The sequence below is a fragment of the Canis lupus genome, chromosome 15 (genome assembly GCF_048164855.1).
Source record: "Canis lupus baileyi chromosome 15, mCanLup2.hap1, whole genome shotgun sequence".
In the NCBI taxonomy this organism is placed as follows: domain Eukaryota; kingdom Metazoa; phylum Chordata; class Mammalia; order Carnivora; family Canidae; genus Canis; species Canis lupus.
Genome location: NC_132852.1, coordinates 41,760,027 through 41,781,757, shown reverse-complemented (window position 1 = coordinate 41,781,757; position 21,731 = coordinate 41,760,027). Strand labels below are relative to the sequence as shown.

Genomic DNA, 21,731 nt, shown 5'->3' with positions numbered 1-21,731 from the left:
CGGGAGAGCTCCATGCACCTGGTTCCACGTTGCCCCCGGCTCCCTTGTTGCTGTGACCGGTAGCCTGGAAACTTTGGCTCAGCCCTGCACACCGGCATGCTAGCCATGGAAGGGCTTCTGCTGAGACTCGGGCAAACCGCCCCTACCCGAGACCCATGTTCCCCCAAGGAGATGTGGAAGTATGGAAGGCAGCTGCCCCATCCAAGTCACAGGAGCATCGCAGCTGGATTCCTCTTCCCAGAGATGAGGCGACCAAGGACAAAGAAGTTTCACCGTCCTCCCCGGACCCATTCTGACTCCTGGATGTCTGCAGTCATCGGTCACTCGACTCCAGCCCTCCCCCTTCCCATGTCGGCATCTGTACTGAGGCTGGAGGGTTCTTCAGGACGCCAGGCTGTCATCTTGGTCTGCAGCTTTCCTTACCCCAACACCCTGCCTCTTGGCCTACTGGCCTGTTGTCCGGTGAGTGGAATGAGCTGGGACCCCATCACACTACCCCAAATGAAGTTCAGGAAGCCCAGTTCCATGGCGGGGTCCTTATGCATACCTCAAGATGGGAACCATGATGTGCTGCTCAGAAGCAGTTGCCTTCTAGCAGGATGCACCAGGTCTACTGTTGCGGCCTACACAGAATTCTGGAATAAAAAAAGCAGAGCTTCTGGCTGCTTCCAGAGGGTTCCAGATGGCCTCCCAGGGGCCCTGCTCCATGGAATATGGTCAGCACAGCCAACTTCAGGCACTGCCGAGAGTGGCAATGGGGACCCATCCTGACTGTCAGAGAACCTTTCACAAAGAACAGTCACTGGCCAAGGGACGGCAGGTGTATCGGGAGGAAGGACTGCAGCCACCAGCCTCTGGCTTCAGGGGCACGCCGAGATGGTGCCAACATCACCCCGTTGGACAGGTGCAGGCTTGGGGGCTGCTGGGCACCCTCTACCTCCAAGGGGATGGATGGCACTGCCTGGCCTGAAAGCACCTAGCCAAGAGAACAAGAGCCAGTTGACTTTCCTAGTCAGAAAATTAAGAAAACACTTTACAAATTTGGGCATCTTGGTGAAATAAAAACGCAATCTAACATTTTTGCTTGGCACTCAGAGCTTGGCACTCTGGCGGCTGAGGGGATGGGCTGTTGGAGCACCTGAGCCTGGCTGTGAGGACAGCTATCCTTGAAGCTCATGTCCTGCAGGCCTAGGACAAGGGCTTCCAGAGCTGCAGAGTTCTGCTGCCTTCCCATTACGCCCTTGATTTTGTGGCAACACGCCGATTTCAAAATTAACAGTGAACTTCTTTTGTTTTTAATATTGGGCCATCTGAACTTCCATCTGAAACACCTAGAGTGGCATTGGAAGGGTCGGAGCGTGGCAGAGCAACATTCACATGGCAGGGACGGCCCAGGGGGTGTTTCCATGGGGTGGGCAACTCTCAACTGTTTTGTGGTTCACTTGTCCTGTTCATCTTTTTCACAAAAGCTGATACGGAAGCCAACGAGCTGATGTCAGATTGAGTCTTTGTAAGGCAAAGGGTGGGCAGGGTGGCCTGGCAGGATTGCAGGTTCACTCAAGGTCGTCGGAGCAGGTTAGAGGTAAGGGTGGGGTGGGGCTCGGGAGCAAACTCTCCTCTCCCTTGCCTGTGCCCAGCAGACTAAGTGCTGTTCCTTGGGACGGCCAGTGTGAACACACACGCCTGCCTTGGCAGCAAATGACAATGCCCCAGCCACACAGCCAGGGTTTGCAGACACCTGGGTGCTTGAACTTCAGCTGAAGAGGGTGTGTGTCCTTCAGGGCCTTGGAGACTTTGCTGGGAAGCCGGGAAATGGAAAATTGGAATCTTCCTGTCTGCATCCGGGCCTCAGATGGAGTCATCTCTTGTGAGAGCCATGACTGTGAGTGTCACCAGGGGTGGGGGGAGCAGAAAAACACCCACCAGGAAGAAACTTATTGGATTATGCGGCAGTGTGGTGCAGGGTCCTTTCCTCAACCCCTTGTTTGAGGGCGACATTCCAAGCTCCTCCAGCACTCCACATGCCCTACAAGTAGTTTCACACATCTTCTTTCTTCCTGGAATGCTGTGCATTCAGAACAGGGGCCGTGTCCCCCTTTTAGATCGAAGAAACCAAGTCCCGGGAAGACCCACTGATGGTCTCGGCAAAGGCCATGCAGCCAGTAGCTAAGAACCCGGGGCTTGAATCTCAACGCTGCCACCTGCTAGCCAGGTGGTATTTGGGTAAATTATTCAATATTTGGAAGTGTCAGAGGTGTCATCCAAAATGTAGGCTAAGGGTCTCTGGCCTGCGGGGTTGCCATGATGCTGCGTGCACTGTAATGTGGCATAAGTTCAAGACGACTGCTGGACACATACCTCACTGAGCAAAAGTCAGTTAAATTGGCAAAATTTATTTATGGTACGCTGTGTCATCAGTGAATATGAAAGGATTTTCATAAATGCCAACAGAAGACACAAGTTCTAGAATTTCTTCTTGATTATCAGTGGGACAAAGGACACGAGAAGATAGACTGGATGCTTCTAGATGGCTGTGGCTGAACCACGAGTGGGCACGTCCCCACATGTGCCGTCATCTGGAACACATCCCCCGAAACCCAAGGACGGAGCATGGAGGCTTCCTTTGTCCCTACTGTGTCTGGTAACACGAAGGGTGGTGTTGTTTTAGGCATCCTGGTTACATCATTCAAGCCACGTGAATTGATGGATATGGGTCAGCAATCTTTACCCCACGGCAGATGAGTTCCTGGACGCTGAGTGCCTACGGATCGGGTGTGCGTGGGTCTCTGGAGGACATGGGCTCCGCACGAGGGAAATCTTCACCTGAGCGCTTTGCTAATGTCCTCATGGGGCTTTCCAGGGGTCTTGACCCTCTCTCAGGTTGGCTGGATGCTGTTTCCTTTACTTTGATGGTGTGGTGAGTGACCCACTGGCGCTCTGTGCTGCGGGGTCAGAGTTCCGAGTCTTTAACTTCAGAGAAAGAAGCTCAGTGGTGTCTGCGACCACCATTCTCTGACTTCATGGGTCCACAGGTGGTTTGGTGTCCTGCAGGCACGTAGCCTGGAGCTCTCCGCTCCCATCAGTCTACCAGCTGTTGAGGTTGCTCTAATGATCCTCGCTGTCTACACACTTGACGGTCCTCGCTGATTTGGACTCGTCATAGCAGAGCAAAGCCATACATTTCTGTACTGTTTGCTTCAGGACCTAGTGGCTTCACAGACAGTGGGACCCTCCATAGCTCTGGGAAGCTGAAGACCACAGTGAGATTAGGACACATGCTTGCTCTGAAGCCTAAGTCCTCTCTGGAAGGGCCAGCTCAAGCTTCTCCCCATGGGCTTCCCTTCCTCAGTCAGTGAGCTGCTGGACATTCTCAGCTCAAATGACAGAGATCATCAAACCTCCAGGAGAGAAAGCAACAGGGCTCCGCTCGGTACCTCCTTGGACCAGCACATGGTATTGCATTTGGGGCCCAGCCTCACCGCACCCTCCTGCATCCAGAGCTGGTGAAAGTGCAATCCCTTCTGTCTCTCTGCCCGTCACCCGGCACAGAGGCTCATGTGGGCACCCATGGCCCCAGACGCAGCAGAAGGACGTCTGAGGGTCCCCCAACAGCCTGCAGTGGCTGGTCACCAGGGCCAGTCTCCCATCTCGTGGCTTCAACACTTTCATTCACACCTTGGCAGAGCTCCCAGAGATATCCCCAAATAGGACTGCCCGCATACTCTGCAGGTGAATAACTGTGCAGAGGATGAGGAGGTGCACAGCGGGACACCCATGCTGGAGGCAGTTCCGACCACATGCTGGCCTCACCCTCCACTGTACAGCTTTGAGGAAGGGGCACAAATGGGCACGGCTGGTGTGCGGAGCATGGCATGAGCAGGAGCCGACTCCAGTGGTTCCAGTGTCCATGGCCTGGTGCTGTCTATCCAGCCCTGGTGGGCAAGAGTTGAGCCGTGTAACCCTGGTCTCCATGACAAAAGATACACTGGCATCCCTGCCCCCAGTACCTGAGATGGGACCCCATGTGGAGGTGTCTGGTGTCCTCACAGGAAGAGGGAATTTGGACACAGACAGATGTGGAGGACAATGATGTGTGTGCACGCTGAGTAGAGAGGCTGGAGCATCCCACTCCAGGACTGAGAATCAAAGCCTATCGTTTCCACCGAGGTCGGTGGTCTCACAGTGTTCGGGCCCCCCCACCTAGAGTTGGGTCTCCCTCCTGCTCTGGCTTCCTCACGACTGGCTGGCCTGCCCTGCACCAGGCTTGTCTCGCCTCCTCTGACCCAGGTTCTGAGAGAAGAACCCGGATGATTAAGACGGGTCCTGCCAGCAGGAAAGAATCAAGATTCGCTGGGAGCACTCAGTCAGCAGATGTCTGCGGCGCCTGTGAGCCGGGTCCCAGGGGAGGAGTGGGCGCTGTGTGAGTGCCCTTCCCATGCTGGTCTTGGGGCCTCGTGTGCACAGCACCCATGCAGGGTGTCATGTCAGGCACGGAGACCAATGTGGAGGGAGGCGATGAGGCCAGCTTCTGGCGGGGACGGTCTGCATGCAGTTACAAGAGTACAGACACCACCCAGCACAGCCGGTGAGACCAGCAACCGGGGCACACAGATTTCACATCTACTCACACGAGGAACACATGTGGCTGAGCTGAGGAAATGCACAATCTACAGGTGGCAGAGTGAGCGGCTCCTGCAGCCTGTGGGCGATGGGTGATCACGTGTATTCAGAGTCGAGAGAGCTGTGTTTTGTTGAGAACACAGGCCATCCCACCTGCCTCTGTGCTGGCCAGGGTGGGGCAGGCACAAGCTGTCATCCTCTAGGGATAGTCCTGACACCAGAAGGGGACCTGGGCTGGCACAGTGACCCCTGACCTTGGTAACACTGAGACATTATCATCCCCAGGCCTTGCCAACTAGAATACTTCTATGAAAGCGGAAGAAGAAGGCTCAGCAGGAAGCTTGCTGATAAGCACCACAGAAGATTAAAGCATGACGGGTAGTGGGGGGGAGCATCCAGACATCCAGACCCACAGAACAAGCCCTCTATGAGGGACCAGGGGTGTGGCCCTGGGGTCGGAGGAACATGGAACAGATGCAGGAGTGGCTTCCTCTGTCCCTGCAGCAGGGCCTGAGTGGCCAGCACCCCACACCCACGGGAGCACCGTGGCTGGCCTAGTGCCACCAGGGAGAGTGAGCTGCTGGAAAGCAGGTGGATGTCGGGCAGGATGAGACTGTGTCTGGGTGGATGCTGCTCACTGGGGAGATGGGGTGCCCTCCACGTCCCAAGGGACCGGCCTGGGTTCTCCCTGCAGGCCCGAGCTCAGCTGATACTGCGGCAGGTGACCGCTCCGTCAGGCACAAAGTTATCCCCCAGACCATCTACACCTGAGACCCTGGAAGAGCCCCTCAGGATGGGACCAGGCCATTGTCTGGGCCAGCAGACAGTTGTGCAGGTGGTGTGGCCGCTCCTTCAAGTCCATCACAAGCTCTGCACAGAGACACGGTTCCACGGTCCCCTGTGGGAGCTACGGCAGCTGGGTGAGGAGAGCATGGTGGGCAGAGGCATGGACAGGCCAGGTACATCTGGCTGCAGACACCTGACAGTCACTCATTACACGGCTGCAGTCAGAAGCCTAAAGTGAGTTTTAATCGAGGTGCAGGCAGGCTGGTCCTGAGGGTCCAGGGAGAAGGTGCCTCCTTGCCTTCTCTGGCTGAGATGCGCCCATGTTCCTGGCTTGCAGCCTCTCCCCTTGGCCTTCCTCCTGCACGCACCCCTGCCCTAAGTCAATGTCCACTGATCAGTAGACCCTTGTCCTGTCTGCCACGTAAATCCCCCTCCCTCGCAAGGACACAGTAACAGCATCTGGGAGGCTGGAACATGGGCATCTTGGGGCCACTACTCTGCTGGCTACGCTCAGCAAACTGACATATAATCCATTGGAGACTCAGGGCCTCTCCTGAAAGCAAATGGGCTCTGTGATCCCAGGTTCCCCCGCCTGTTACGGACCGTGTGGCCAGGTGGGTGATGCTCTCCTAACCCTGTTCAGAAGGCACCGTGTGGGTGAGGTCAGCCTCTGAGCTGAAGGAAGGCCACCGTTTGCTGGACACCTCATTGTGCCATGGGCATGGGGGCCCTCCAGGCCAATGGGAGTGACGTGGATAAGGAGCAGAGGTGGGGGGAAGCAGAGGGGGAAGGAAGGAGGGGAGCATGGGGTTAGGAAGGGGAAGTGCAGCTTTAAATCCAGACTCCCTGCTGACATCTGCATTCTAGAAGTCCACCAGGCACCGGTGCCACTTCTCACCTGCACTGAATTCTAATAAGGAAAAAAAATCTGCTAAATGGATGGTGACCTTGAGTGCAGAGCGGCCAACTTCTCTGAAAGTGTTAGGCTGCCAAGAAAGAAAACACTGGCTGGACATTTCTTGTAAGCAGATGAGAGAACCTTGTGCCAGGGGCTCTGGAAGGGAGCCCGGCCACAGGGAGACGGAAATCCTCAGTATCACACTCCGAGGCACAACCACCAATATCCCAAGTATGGAGAGGAGAGCCAGGCACTGAGGAGAGGGAGCTGTGTGCAGACGCACGTCAGGACGGGGGCACATGCGGGCACAAACCTCACAGGATCAGCATCAGGCAGGCTGACTTCTTCAGTGGGTTGGTGACAGAAAGAGTCTTCTTCACTGCGTTTGTTTAAAACCTAAAGATCTCACTGGGGACAGAACCTCTGCTGGTGTGAGTGAAGGCATCGTAACAGGCAGTGTAGACCAAACGGGTTGGATCATGGTTCTGCTGCGACCAGGAGGCACAGAGAAGGGGGCAGGGTTGGCAGGGGGTGGGTGGACACCACTCACTGACCACCCGACTTCCAGGAAAGGACACAGGAGCACGCTCACTGCTCATGTTCACGGCAGCCACGTGGAGACTGGCCCAGATGCTGTCAACCTCACGGTGTCCCTGGGCCTTGTGCCTTGGCTGTGTGGCCACAATGGGGGTGGGCAGGGGACAGCGGGCCTGCACCTGGCAGGTGAGCTTCCCGCTGGCCTCCCAACAGGCCCATCTGTGACACGGGAATGGGAATGTGGTCAGTAGGACAGCAGCTTCCTTCAGGACAAGTCACATCAGGAAACAAACGGGGGTTGTTTCAAAGAGACTACGGAGGTGTAGAATCCAAAGGTGATGAGCCTCGGTCGGGTCATGGTAGACAAACAAATGGCCGTTGGGAGGTGCCCGGGACGCCGGGGACCCTGAAGATGGGCGGGGATTGGGTGCTGTCGGGGAGCTACAGCTCACGTTCTTGGTTGTAACAACAGGGCTGCAGTAACGGTGGAGAACGCGCTCACTCCTAGGAGGCGCAGACTAACATTTTTACGTAGTGTCACGATGCCTAAAACTTTGAAATAGTTCAGCTAAAAAAACAAACAGAGGATACACACACGTTGAGCAGAATCAGCCATGTCCTGACTGGCAGCCAGGAGTCTGGGTGGTGGTGTGTCAGGGACCCTGCAGTCATTTCTCCCTGAGCGTTTCAGAACTTCCAGAGCAACGCATGTGGAGGAAAACCCTGCCACGCCCGTGATGTCCCTTGCTTGCAAAGGGCTGCAGGGCTGCCCACAGGAACCGCCCCGGTCGGTGTGGCTGCTGCGCAGTCGGCTGGGGGTCAGGAGGCCGGCCCCGAGCAAGCTGCTTCAGCTTCTCCAGCTCTGGCTCTTCTCCTGCCATGGGGAACATGCAACCAGAGCCTCCCCAGGCTCGTGAAGACAGAGTCTGCCGCTCGTTCCCCCGTGGCTGCTGTGCGAGCACTCAAGGAGCAGCACAAACAGCCACCGGCCGTCCCGGCATGGGCCTGCGTCTGCATGAATGGGGCCTGTGTGGGGCAGCGCCCCTCGTGGACCTGCGGAGGTGCTTTTACAGATGACTCAGAGACACGTAAACGTTTATAAAATGTGTGGACAGCAGAAAGCCGAGACAGGGTTGCTTCTACGTTGAAAAATCTTCCTGTTTCTGAACAAGGATCTGCTGCCAGAGAGGAATGCAGAGCGCCTCTAAAGCACGTCTGCAAGGACGGGTGGGGCTTGGGGACCCGGTGACAGAAGACATGAGCCAACCTCGTGGCCTGTGATGCGAGCCCACACCTGCTGCCCTAGGCCCTCGGAGGAGCCACGGCGCATCGCTCTGGCCCAGGAAATGGCGCTTGTCCAGAGGAGGCTGGGCCAGCTGCCGGCCGTCGTCAAAGGCCCCGGCCCTGCACCTGCCCTGGGCCCCCCGACTCTGGGCCCTTATGCAGCACTGGGTGGCAAACGCTGAGCCGTGGGGGCGGCTGGGCTCTGCTCCAGGGAACGAGTAATGAGCTTTGAGGGGTTCACTGGTGCCGACGGTCACTGCCGCCCTGTTCTCAGAGGCAGCGGAGTTGGGGCAGGTGGGGACAGGGAGGAACACCCCTCCTAGGCCCCTCGGGACACGGCCCTGCCAGGACCACATCTTGTCTCCTGAAACGCCATTTCTGCCTCTTCCTGGCATTCCTTAAAGACAAAGCTGCAAACCCCAAAAAGCCACTTCTGCCTCCTCTGGCCTGTGATGCAGCGGTTGGCCGGTCATCTTCTGTTCGCACCAGCGGACTCGCAGCTCTGACACTCACAACGGCTGCTGTGTCAGGAGTGCAGGAGTGTCTTGGGCCCAGGAACCTCCTCATCGGGGTGACGTGTGTGCAGAGCCCTTCACATGAGGGCAGAGGTCCCATGTCAGACCCGGGAGGCATCCCTTGACCCCTGGTGACCGGCAGACCAGGGTCCCTGGCTGACCCAGGTCCCTCCTCCATGGGGAGACTGCAGAGACTCATTGAGAAAAATCCTTGTAAATCAAAGGCTTGTTTGGAAGGAAAGGACTTCCCGTGTGTTCTAAGGGAAGCAGGGCTCAAAGTTCTGGCGTCATGTGTGAATTTGGGGTATTCATCTCTGAGGAAGTTTGACATTTTTGCGCATTTTTTCCGACCCGGGTGAGGGCACAAGCACACATGGACCCCAGCAGCGGGCATGGGTTTAAGTCCCTGGGTTGTCATCTATGAAGTGCGGGGTGATGCCCGCCTCCCCAGGGGCTCGGGGCATAGGCCTCACACGGGCTCCCCGGGCAGGGGCAGCACCTGCTCTGCTCAGGGGGCAGTGTTCACGAGTGGCTGAGCCTACCGCTGCCCTGCTCTCGGGGTCTGCCCTCACCTCCGCCTGGCCCCGCTGCCAGGCTGAGCAGGGGTCACTTAGCACAAAGCCCCAAAAAGCCAAACTGGGGCAGCTCTGTGTGGGGTGTCCTTCACTCTGTCTCCACATCTCTGCGTCCTGAGCTGCTCGCTCTGTGCTCTCCCCTCTACGTATTCCTGGGTCTCCACCTATTTCTTGGTCTTGTCTTTGTCACACAAAATTAAAAAAAAAATATATATATGTATATACGTATTTTTTGTTTAAGATGATGCACCAAAATAGCACCATATTCCTGTTCTTAATTTAAAGAGCAGATGAGCAGAATATTGCATAATCCTTGTTAAAAATTCAAACACATTTAGAAAGCGCCTGAGATTCTTTAAACTTCTGGGATGACACAGCGCCAGTTAATCGCCTCATAAATTCTCCTTTAAGAGATAGTTTGGGAGAAGTAGCTGGGAGGTCCAGGCTGTCGGGTTGGCAGGGTCCACGTCCTGGCCCCTTTTGAGTTTCCCACAGGACCTGCAGGGCTGAGCTCCAGGAGGCAGGAGAGGCATCTGAGGTGGGCACGGGGGCAGCGGGAAGCCCCGAGAGTCCAGCTGGTAGACTGTGGATGCCAATGGGCATGCATCGTGGATTCAAGCAGGCACTTTCCTGCGTGGAGGAACCACTGCAGGAGCGCGTCCTCGCAGGGGGAGGCATGGAAGCAGGAGGACGGGAGGCCCGGCCACGGAGGTCCTGGCCCAATGCATCCAAGGCCCCATTATATCAGGCAATGGGGGAGCTGGGGGTCTCAGCGCAGGAAGCAGCTGCAGGGGCAGCTGGCTCCCACAGACCCCCCCCCCCCGGCAACAGCAGGGGGACACCGGGGAGGAGTACATTCTGTGCCGATGGACATTAGCACGGACCTGTGGGGGCCGGGGGTACAGGGAACCCACTCTTCTCAACACCTTGCACGTCCACCACAGAGCCGCTTCTGGACCACAGAGTGAGCGCCTGACCACGGGAAGCAGGATTTCAGAAAGGGCAGGCAGTGACCTCCGGTGGATCCTGGCGAGACCAAGAAGGTCCATGCCGTCCCCCTTGCATCCCGCCTGGGAAGGGGCACAGCTGAAATCCGTGGGAAGGCTCCCCCTACAAGTGGACAGGGTGGAGGCGTGGAGGGCACAGGGGTCCCTGGGGGTCATCACGAGAATGCTTCTGAAGCCCTGACTTCCAGGACCGGCAGAAGGGTCCCTCCACGACCCCAGATGGTGAGGAGCCCTGGGCCAGGCCACTGCGGCGGGGGTGCCGGCCACCTCACCCCAGCACCACGAGGAGGAGAAGGAGGCTCTGGTCAAAGGGCGGGGGTCAGGGCTCCTGGGGCCATGGGGCAGGACGCTCTGCTGTCACTGAGGGCCTAGCCAGCGGGCACCTGCCACCGCGGTCTGCATTTGCACTGTTGAGGGAGAGGCTCTAAATTTTAACATTTAACCACAGGGCGCCTGATGGTCCACGTATGCAACCGACCCAAGGAGATGTGCCAGCGAAGCCTGCTGCGCATCCATCTGCCCTGAACAGCAAGTGTTCAAGACACAGGTGGAGGCCTCCCCCTCACAGCCCAGGTCATCTGCAGGCCCATTAGATCATCACACAGCCCAGCATCTGTCAGTGCCCCCCTCCCATGCACACAGTAGGTACTTAATAAATATGTCAGTCAACTGCAGGTTTTTGTTATTTTTTTCTAGATATAAAAGCTCTTGTTTTCAAAGCTCTTCAGGGAAAACCCCCAGATCTCATGAAAGCAGAGGCCCTGGCCTGAATCCCCACTGAACTGTTAGAAAAAATCATGCCCAGACATGCATTCAGCTTTCAAGGGTCTGCAGTGCCTCTTAGTGTCCAAGGCAACACAAGGGGCCAGCTTTTAATCTTGTGGACCTGTAAACTTGGATCAGATCCCCGCCATTTACCGTCAGAACATCCATCTTGGCCTCTGCGGGGCCAGGTGGGGGGGGGGTCAGGAGAAGGTTTGTGCCCCGGCTCTGGGGGGGCACCAAGCTCTGAAGGGCCTGGACACAGTGTGTGGGACACAGCGGGAGGGGAGGGGCACCCTTCCCCTCCGTGGATCCCGATCTTGCAGAGAGCGTGGCTTTGATGTGCCCCCCAAGCTGTCAGCCGACAACAAACATGGAGTAATGTTCGAGGCATGCACAAGTACGTGTTGTCTGCAGTCACTAGGATGGCCACGGGGGAACTCCGCATGCACGTTTGCTGCTCATGCAGTCAGCATTCGGTGAGTGTCTGTTGATGTCCAGCACTCGGGTCATAAACACAGCTCACAACCCTTTCCTCTCTGCAGGGTGGGCTTGTGCACTAATCAGAGTGCAGGCCCGGCCTGGAACCTGCTAGAACAACGGAGGTTGCTGAGTTTAATCACTAAGCGACACGAGAGGGGAAGGAGCCCCGGTGGCTGGGGAGGTGCAGGCTGAGCTGGTCTGTTTGCATCCTCTGTGGGCCTGTCCATCTGGATGTCGCTTATGGAACACACCACACATGATATGAGCCTGTCTCCTACTCCATGCAGGTGGCCTCAGGCTTTAAAGAACTGGCGTCATTCTGTGTCTCTTTCTGTGGTGATTCCCAGCTGGGGAGGGGGTCCTCCACACGCGTGTTGGGATAAGTGTGCGGCTGCAAGGTCACTGCTACCACCACCACCCACGTTGTGCCCGCAGTGTGATAGGCGCTGTGCTTGCTGTCCTCAGGGCCTGAGGATCTCAAGGACAACGGGGGGGATCCCAATTACAGGCAGAGAGGAGGCTCAATGAGACTAAGAAATGACTCTCAAATTATGCAGTAATGGCAAACAGAGCAAGTGTTGGTTGGGATGTCGACATCCTCAACCCTGGGCTGTGCTACTGGACCACTACGGAAGAAACTGATTCCATTTTTAGGCCGGGGACAGCCTCACAGCCACGAGAACAGCAGCAGAGACACAAGAGAGAATGGGAAGGTACAGCCCAGCCCTACCCAGCACCCACCTCCCCATCTCCCACCCCACCATGGCCCAGGAGCCCCACACTGGCTACGTACAGGTCAGCACCGCCGGGCAGCGGTTCTTCGGCACATTCTCCTCCCTCTGGGCCACGAGCGAGCTGTTGGGCTCGGCCTGGTAGGCACACAGTGCCTCCCATTCCTTCTCTAGCCGGTTCTTGTTGTTCAAGTGGTCCTCCATGTAGGCCTGAAATGGAAAGCAGAGGGTCAGGGATTGCTGCCTACAGCAACGTCGGGTCCCTGGCATGACCTGGGACATGCTTGCAGCCCACAGAGGTCACAGCCCTCACTCCCGAGTGCATGAGTTAGGAAGCTGCTTCCTTCCAGATCCAGGAAAGACACAGACCAGCCAGATGCACAAATGTGGGAAAGGCTCTTCACATATTTTGCTGTTTGGTTCACAGGTGTTTGTGACATATTCATTCTGGGTACAGAGCCTGGGTGGCAAGAACACTGATATGGGGATGTGGCCTTGTCAGCAATTATGAGCTGACTGTGAAAAAGGAGGACACTGGGTAGACCAGATCCCAGCAACTCCCCCAAAGCTGGTGTAGGTAACGTGTCTACACAGAAGCCGTCTTATAATTGACCCACTTTTCTGAATCCAGTGGGTGTGATGTATTTAATATACAGGACTGCTCAGATGTGTGCAAAATGTTAAACAGCTTGTAGTGGTAAAATAACAACACCAAAAACAACGGAATCCGATAGCCTGACCCCCAGCTGCACGGATCTTCATTTTTCTGGACCCTGGTCTATCAGTAGTGATCACCAGAAGCAGACAAGGAAACGCTTCCAGAGTGTTCCCTCCCACAAAGACCTCCGTGCTGGCTGGCCCTGTCTGTGTGTCCCTGCCCATCCCCATCTGTGCGGCTGAGAAATGATCATGACTTTAAGGAAAAGCCAAACCCCAGCCTGATGGAAATGGTGGTCCTGCCCCGGGACACCTTGTTCGTGGGTCTTCAATGTTTTGGGTATGGACACAGGTGTTCAGCTGTATCCACAAACAGAATAATACACGCACATATAGGTCCAGGTCCCTATGGTTAGGCACCTGTGTCAGGGACTGGTACCTGAGCCCCTGAGCCCCTGCCGGCCCTCACTGTCCTCTCACTCTGGGGAGCACCTGGCCAGGTTGGGCCTGCCCCATCTCTGCCCTGGCAGCTGCTCTGGGCTTGGTGACACCGGAGAAGGGAACGCACATCGGTCTCGTTGGCTTCCTGCTCTTACCACGGTTTGGACTAGAGTTGACTTGTTTTGTGTTTTTCACTTAACAAATACCAACTCTACCCATGCTGGTCTGCAAATCATGGAAAGCCGCTGCCCTGGGTGGGTGCTGTGGGTGAGAAGGCATCACCTGCAGGTTCTGCCTAGCTCAGCAGGTAGGGGGTGATGGGGACACCCTGCCCACATCACCAGGAGGGCCAGCAATGGGCTGTGACCAGAAGCCGGGCCCCGGGTTCTGTCACCTATCCTCTGTGGCCCCTGCTGGAGCCATGGAGGAAACCAGTGGATGGCCTTTTGTGTAGCTGGCAGAGAGCCACACGAGTCACTCACTGAACGCTTTTCTGTGACATACTCATGACCCTCTGAGGCACATGCCATCCTCAGGAACAGAGCCTCCAGCTGCTGTAAGCTGAAGGAGAGGAGCCTGCCCACCCTCCTCGCCAGCGCCCTATGCTGTGACCTCCACCCAGACAGCCCCTCTGGGTTCTTCACAAGAGGAGGAAGTGAATTTAAGTGGCTCCAACCCAGAAAACATCAACTGTAAACTGCTTTTTGTTTGAGACAATCATTATGGAATATTGAATATAAATTTTTTTTAGATTTTATTTATTTATTCATGAGAGACACACAGAGAAAGGCAGAAATGTAGGCATAGGGAGAAGCAGGTTCCCTGCAGGGAGCCCGATGTGGGACTTGATCCCAGGACCCCGGGATCATGCCCTGAGCCAAAGGCAGACACTCAACCGCTGAGCCACCCAGGTGTCCCACAAAATTATTCTAATAAGGACATTTTTGCCTGATATAATGCATTTAAGTTTTGTGAAATATCTGTCTAGCTAAGATATGCTGCGTGAGGGGTCTGGTGGGGAGGGATAGTTTTGGCTGAAGTGTATGGTTTCAGCATTTCTATAGTTACTTTTCTCAAGATGGGCTATCGTCTGTAAGAGGGGCATTGGATGTCACCTTAATCCCTGTAAATGGCAGGTGTTTACATTTTCACATTTACCTCCACAATGGGAAGTTAAATCATGCTGCAAGCTCACTTGAATTTCTAAATTTATAGCAGTAAATGCAAAGTAGGACTGTAGTAAGCAAGCTTGGGTGGTAAGAGGGAGGAAAGTAGATATGGGCTTTTTAAGATTGTGAACAAAGTCACATAAAGATACACTTGATTGTGTTAAACTTGAGATGACTCTTTCTCTTGGCACGTGCTGCTCTGGTCATGTTCTGCTTATCTCAATTTGATCTATTCTGTTAATATTTTATATCATTTATGATATTAAACTGATATAATTTCCCCATTCAAGGTTTTGGCGACTTTCCTTTTTCATGTTTGTGGATAAGATGCTTTCACCTGTGACATGAGAGTATATTTTCATGTTGTCTGTGGGGAAGCTAGGCCTTGGTTGAAAAATAATGTTTTAAACAAAAACAAAAACAGTCTGCCACAATAGCTTAATCCTGGGAGGTCCTGCCTCTCCAGGGTGTGAGAAGTGTGAATTACAACAGATATAGTACCATCCTCAGACATAGTCACCTTCTGGAATACTTAGGTAAATTAACATGTGATGAAACACTACTCATGTTTTTTCCCCCAGAGTGAGCATGTAGCTGGAGCTGTTTCAAAAACTGACATTCTAATACTTTTGTTTTATATATGTGTGTGTATGTGAGAGTGAGAATGGTAGTGATGGTGGGAGGGTATAGTTTTTTTTTTTTAATTTTATTTATTCATTCATGAGAGGCACAGAGAGAGAGAAGCAGAGACACAGGCAGAGGGAGAAGCAGGCTCCATGCAGGGAGCCTGATGTGGGACTCGATCCCGGAACCCCAGGATCATGCCCTGGGCCAAAGGCAGGCGCTAAACCGCTGAACCACCCAGGGATCCCCGGGAGGGTATAGTTTTTAAATAAACTGCACATTTTTATTATACACGTAGCATTCAGAGAAAAGAACAGAAAATGAAAGTAAGCAGAATGAAAACAAAAGCTACTAATAACTCCACTACCCAGAGCTAACCAAAAGGCTTCAATAAACCCTACTCTTCTTGGCACGCGTGTGGGCTGCTTTTCTTCTTTTTTTTTCAGTGCTGATCACCAATCACTTCAGCTTTGGACAATATCCATATTATTAGGACATTCTTGTCTGAGTTGGAAAGAAGCTGAGATGAAACTTTCATCTTATATTCGGAGGAGCCAAGGCCTAGATCCATTAGCCTGAAGCCCCCAGCAGCAAGGTGCAGTACCAAAGCTTGTGTCTGCTGCCTGGGACACTGCTGTTTTGTCTTGACTCCCTGATGCAGCCTCCTCCCCACACCCCTACCTTCACATCCACCTCTCAATTCATTCACAAAGCAACCAGATCACCACTTCTGGTCCCGACACCATTGATTTGAAAAACCACCAATGGAGCCTAGACTAGCACAGTCCTTTGTCCAAGCTTTTACTAACCTGCTCCTTTCTATATCAATAGGACTATTTGTCAATGTTTTGGGACACCCTCCCACCCCCACTGCACACCACTCCACATCACCATCATCCTTTACACTTTGTTTATGCTGATTCTTCTGTAATTAATCTATCCTGACTTTAAGGTCAGTGCAAATGCCACCACCTCTTTTGTGAGTCTGGGATGTGCCTATTGCCAGTCTCTCTGATCCTCATTTCCTACAACCCCACCCTCTTTGTCGGACACTTACTATTTTAAAAACTATGTGACATTAATCACGTTTTGCTTTGCGCTATAGCTTGGGGGTGTCAGGATGTTCTTCCTCTCAAGAGATTAAGATTTTTGGGAATGGAGCCAATGTCTCATTGGCATGTGCTTTGGGCCCATAATCAATGTTTGTTAGATGACTGCTCATAACCTGGAAATTTCTAGAACTAATTTGTACTACAGATAAACATTTTATGTCAATGATGTTATCCAAAAAATTGCCTTCCAATCTTCTGAAGTTGGAAGGATTGCCCCAAAAGGTAACATAAGGACTTTGGAATGTTTCATTGTATATTTCCTCACCTCCTTCCTTTCTGGGTTATCCAGCTAGCATCTTTATAATCCACGCCAAGTAGGTGCTGCCACATTCTAATGCCTTGTGGCACCCCTGATGTAATGCCACCCTTAGGAACTTGGAGGCACCACAACAGTTGAGAAAGCTCTCCCCCCCCACAACCCTCCTATTCTTCCTTCTGAGTGTAGGCTGCACACTGTCTCCTCCAGTCCTTCTCTGTCATCGTGTGAACTCTGTGCACTCGGCAAGTGCCTCTTGTTTGGGATGTAATAGGTGTTGTCACTGGTGTGATGAGGGATGTTCTAGAACCTGTTGCACCAGAAGCTGTAAGCATCTGCTGGTTAGGTACCCACATTACTTTACACAGCCCCCATTCCAGGCTCTTGTACCTCTGAATTGAAACTTAAAGAAAAAAGCCCTGGGATACAAGAAATACTAGTTCATAGTACTAGTTTATAGTAGTAGAAGGGAACCGGCCACATGCAGGTGGGATCCTGCCATGATGCACACTCTGAAAATGTAAATGAAATGAAGAGTTGGTGGTCAGTATTGATTCAATTTGAAGAGCTTAGATCAATTAATTTTGATAGCTACTGCTGGTTTTTAAGGAACATTTGAAAGCATGTTTTTAATCTTTTAGAGTTGCTCACTATACCCTAATATTTTGTGGTGACAGAGGTAGAGGTTGTGCAAAGGTTCTTGGCTGGAAGAACTCCATCAGGGGGATTTTACTCAAGCTGGTTTTAGATGAGTCCTGAGTGGGGAGCTGTCTAAACCTTCTTGAATTTTGATACTTCCCTGGAACCTAGAGTTAATGGGCTTGCAGAAAAGATAATCCCCAGATAAACTGTGGGGAAAAGCCCACAGGTCCCAGAATGTGGGTTTTCTGAGTTGTAACTGGCACACACTGGCTGATACTGGCCTCAGGCTCCATGGCATCAGCAATTACAGCAGGCTGAAGATGAACCAGCATTTCTTTTGAATTTTTTTGCCCAGTAAGAATGACACCAGCTTTCATAAGCCCTATTTTATGAGATATTAACCCAGTCAGAGGTTCTGCTCAATCTCCCTCATGAGTCCAGTTCCCCATCTTGTACCTGTTTTTCTAGCTCATGCTACTACACCGTTGGTAGGGAGACTATAAGCACTTTCTAGGTCACAAGGACTATGTGCTACCAGATGACAGAGTGTCCGTGTGTCAGACAAACTGAGTGGCCTCCACATTTAATGGGATGATGTTACACAGAATCCCAAACCTTTGGGACAAAAATGTTACTGCTTGGAGACATGTCCACAAATTTGTCAAGATAGCTTAAATATTTTCTGCAGCATTTTCTGATCAAATTGTCAGCACTGTGAGGTTAAGAAAGCAATTTCTAGAACTATGGGGCATTTGGGATGCTCTGGAGCATGATGAGGTTTTATTAATAATCACAAGAGCACTTTGTATCTTCAGGAGATGATTTTAGCTACCGTCCACAAAGCCTTTATGAAAGCCTCAAGGAGCTTTTGCTGAATTGGAAAGCAGTAAAATGGAGCAGGTGCCAGACTTGATTTTGCAAGCCTTCTCAACAGTGTAATACACAAAGGGTCGCTCCCCACACAGCTACTTTTTGGCAAACCACCTCATCTCACTGACCCTTAGCTTACTGTTACTTAACATGGGGATCATAGTCTGTATTTCTGAAGGTGGTTCTGAGGGTTGACGGGGTCACTATGGGAAGCTGCTTTTGAACTATAAAGTGTATACAAGCAGGAAGGATGCTGATCATGGTGGGTCTCAGCTTTTCATCAGAAAAAGAGGGAATCTCTTAAATCCTCTTCTGTATTCTGTGACTTCACTGCGTGTTCTGGAGAATGCTTCCTGTTACCTAATGAAATATGACCAGTGAATCTCCAGAAATAGCAGCCATGTAGTGCAGCCTGAATGCAGAAGTCCAGGAGCAGCTGCAGAGGCGCCACTGCTGGGGATGCGCCATCGCTGTGAGTGTAGCGACACCACCGTAAATACTACCAGAGAGGTAAGTAACACGCAGCTCCATTGAAGCACGTAGTTCATAGCTTCACAGTTGTATTCTATTTACCAGGGACAGTGGTCTTCCTAAAAAACTCAGTTTCTGCATTGTGTGGATAGAACCAACACGTGCTCAGATTGCCGTGTTGAGTTTGCACCCACTCGACCATGAAATCACGGATGGTTCCAGAACTCGCCCCCTCCTCCTACGTGCTCCCTTTTGTTGATTACTGCTTGGAGAGGGAGGTATTTCATGGCCAGTCTTGAGGTGTCACTGGAAAACACTAGCCTAAGGGCAGGTGTGAAATCAAGCTGCTAATTAAAAAGATATTTTCCAGTGTGGAAAGAGGGTGCTAATCCTGTGGTGCTTCTGACTTGGCGCCCTCAGACCACGGCGTGATTGGAGACTGTTTCACGGGCACCGTTTTATGTTTAGTGTCAACAGCAGGGACCAGTTTCCAGGATCACTAAGGAAATAATCCCACTTATTAAAACGATTCTGTTTCACCACCTGCGACAAGCCAATGTCCACCCTTCGGTGCCACGGTAACAGAGCATGCAGGCTTGTCAAGGGTTGTCTGTACCCAGGCCGCAGGGCCAGGGCCACACAGATTATAGCCTCCAAAGGCCCTCTGCCAAATCCACGTGGAGCGGCTGGCTGGGCCCGAGGAACAGCAAAGTTTAGCTCCGTTAAATGTCAGAGAATTGATATGCTACTTTGGCATCCCTTACCACCAGCAGTGGAGGGGTGAGGCGCTAGGAAGTGCAGGTGGATTCATCATCATTAAAGAGAACAGTAGAAACACGTTGCTTTCATGGAATACCAACACTCACGAGGATGGAGGACTACGTGGAAATAAGCAAAATGGCATCTGCCCAGCGTCACGTCCCCTCAGTCAATATCTACGAAAACTGTCAACATTAGCACAAAACAGTGTCCTCCCAAGTGTCTGGAGACCTCTACTGCATTGTGGGTCCTCAGATATGAAGCAAATAGAAAGCATCCCAGTCAAACTTCATTTTATGAGAATGCTGCCAGAAGGAAACACCTGGCCATTGTGGCAAAGGTATTGTAAAGAAAGCTGGGGTTTTGGAAGACCCGATTTTTATGAGGGAAGCTTTGTTCCCATTCCTTTCTTTACCTTGATGCCCATTACTACATGACTTTATGGATGTGACAATCAAACCTTTTGTCAGAGTGAAGAATACAACCCATTTACCTTTCCCTTCCTCATGAGAAGACCAGAAGGCTCGTGCTTTAAAATCAGGTAGAGGTAGATTAATGCCTTTAAAAGCAGGGAGTAAGCTGCTTCTGCTGCCATTTGGGGGAAAGGTGGGCCTTTTTTCTCTCTATAAAAATAAACATTGCCAGCTGTCTTCATTAATACATTAAAGGGAAATGTTTATGTTAAATGTTTGAATTCCCACAGTAAGAGGTTTGAATTCTGAGCAGTAAATACGAAAAGAGGAAAGGAGAACTCTGGTAGGGTCCACTGTCCTGACTTCGCTTCTACAGCCTGGGAGCCGCAGTATCAGCTGGAGGCTTGGTAAGGAAAGAGGCTCTGCCCGTGTGCACAGCGCTGCATCTGACACGCTTTATATGTTACTCATTAACATTATGAGGGGGCATCTGAAGATACTTGAAATTCAAAATTAGGAATTCAAAACAGCACATTCAAACTCAGAGGAGGACGGATCTAGTTAAATGATCAGAGGGTAGTTTTCTCAGCTTAGAAAAGATTTGCTAGAAACAGGAATCATAAACCACACGATTATATTCAAATTGCCCCTGACTGTGAAATGACAGAGCAACGAGGTGAGGCCCCACGCCAAGGGCACCATCTGCCTGCCCGGCGTGTCTCTTCCACGTGCCCAACCTCTGCACTTCTTCTCACCTGCCACGGGGCTGATGGTCTCATTGGTGGTTACAATACGCATTGCTCCGGCTCTGCAAACATACAGCAGATAGACAATGTTTTGCCTTTAAAACGGCAAAAAACACAGACCCAGAAAAGGCCAACTCAAAGCATGTTCCTGTGTTGTCAAGACGGAGTTGACTCGGGAAAAGCAAACACAGTTTGGCATTCAGCCTCTGGGTCATGTGTACAAAAAACCTAAAGAAGTATGCGTGAGGAATAAATGAAAGGCCACGTGGTTCTCCTCCTTTTTATTGCATTTTAAGAATCGTTTCCATGGAAATTCGTTTTGAGGAGGCAAATGTTCCACGCATATTTGCAGTGAGTAACTCGCCTTGTTTATCCCGGTGAAGTTGACCTGCAGGAGCATCATGTGAGCAGAACTAGCTTCACCAGCAAGTGTGAACTGACATCATTTCCCCCAAATTTTCCCTCTGAAAGCTCCCTGGGTCACGCAGTCTCTGCAGCCCAGGAGTCCCTGAAAGCTGTTCTCAGGGCTCTCTCCCCACGACCTAGCCATGCACTCCCACGCTTCACAGGGTAACCAAGCAGACTGGGGTCCGGACGGGAAGATAAAATTGTGGACACAGTGGAGAAAAGTTCAAGGCTTGGAGAGGGAGTGCCTGGCTCACACACTCAGCTCAGGCGCAGAGGGGAGTGGACATGGTGACAGAACGACGGGCAGAATGGACAGAAAATAAAACATGCTGGCTTTGAGGCTGTGAACACTGAATTCTCTGTTGTATTTAAGGATCCTTCTTTGTAATTGAAAAATAAAACACATGCAAGAACTAGGAAAATAAAAGCTGTAAAGAAAATGTCATGTTTTTCAAAGAACGACTGGGAAGCCCCCCTGGGCAGGAGTGTCTGGGGCCGGCATTCCCTGAGCTTTTGGAGGGTCAGAGAGAATGCAAGGTGCATTTCTGCAAAGCCACCAGTGAAAGGCACGTGACAACAAATTGAATCTGAGTTATGCAGACTTTAACTAATTGGGAGCTTTATTAGAGTCTTGGGTCTTGGTTTTCTACAGCTAGAACAGAGTCCAGAGTCACAAGAAATTATATTAACAATACCGAGGTCTTGACCAGGGATGAAAGAGACTGCAGGGCATTTCCCGGAATCAGTGAGTGAGCAACCAAGCGGCAGGATGGGCTTCCTGGGTGCAGGATGGAGCCCGGCCTCCTTGGGAAGACCCCCCTGCTTGAGGGAATGACACCCGCTCATCGAATACGTGCGTGACTTCCACTAAGCGTCACTTGACAGACGTGGAGAAAAAGAAAACCACGACTTTCTGAAGACTTATGACGGAAATCTCGATGGCAAGTGTTAATAACGAACACAAT

The 21,731-nt window shown here is 52.2% G+C and overlaps 1 protein-coding gene across 4 annotated transcripts in view; it reads right to left on the bottom strand.

Moving 5' to 3' along the window:
• Positions 1-21,731, bottom strand: part of PTPRN2 (protein tyrosine phosphatase receptor type N2) — a 726,314-nt gene that overhangs the window by 51,391 nt on the left and 653,192 nt on the right. For all 4 annotated transcript variants that reach the window (XM_072776801.1, XM_072776802.1, XM_072776803.1 and 1 more), the window contains one exon: positions 12,261-12,408. In XM_072776801.1, coding sequence (XP_072632902.1) covers positions 12,261-12,408 — 148 coding nt within the window. The remainder of the gene's footprint in view (positions 1-12,260; positions 12,409-21,731) is intronic.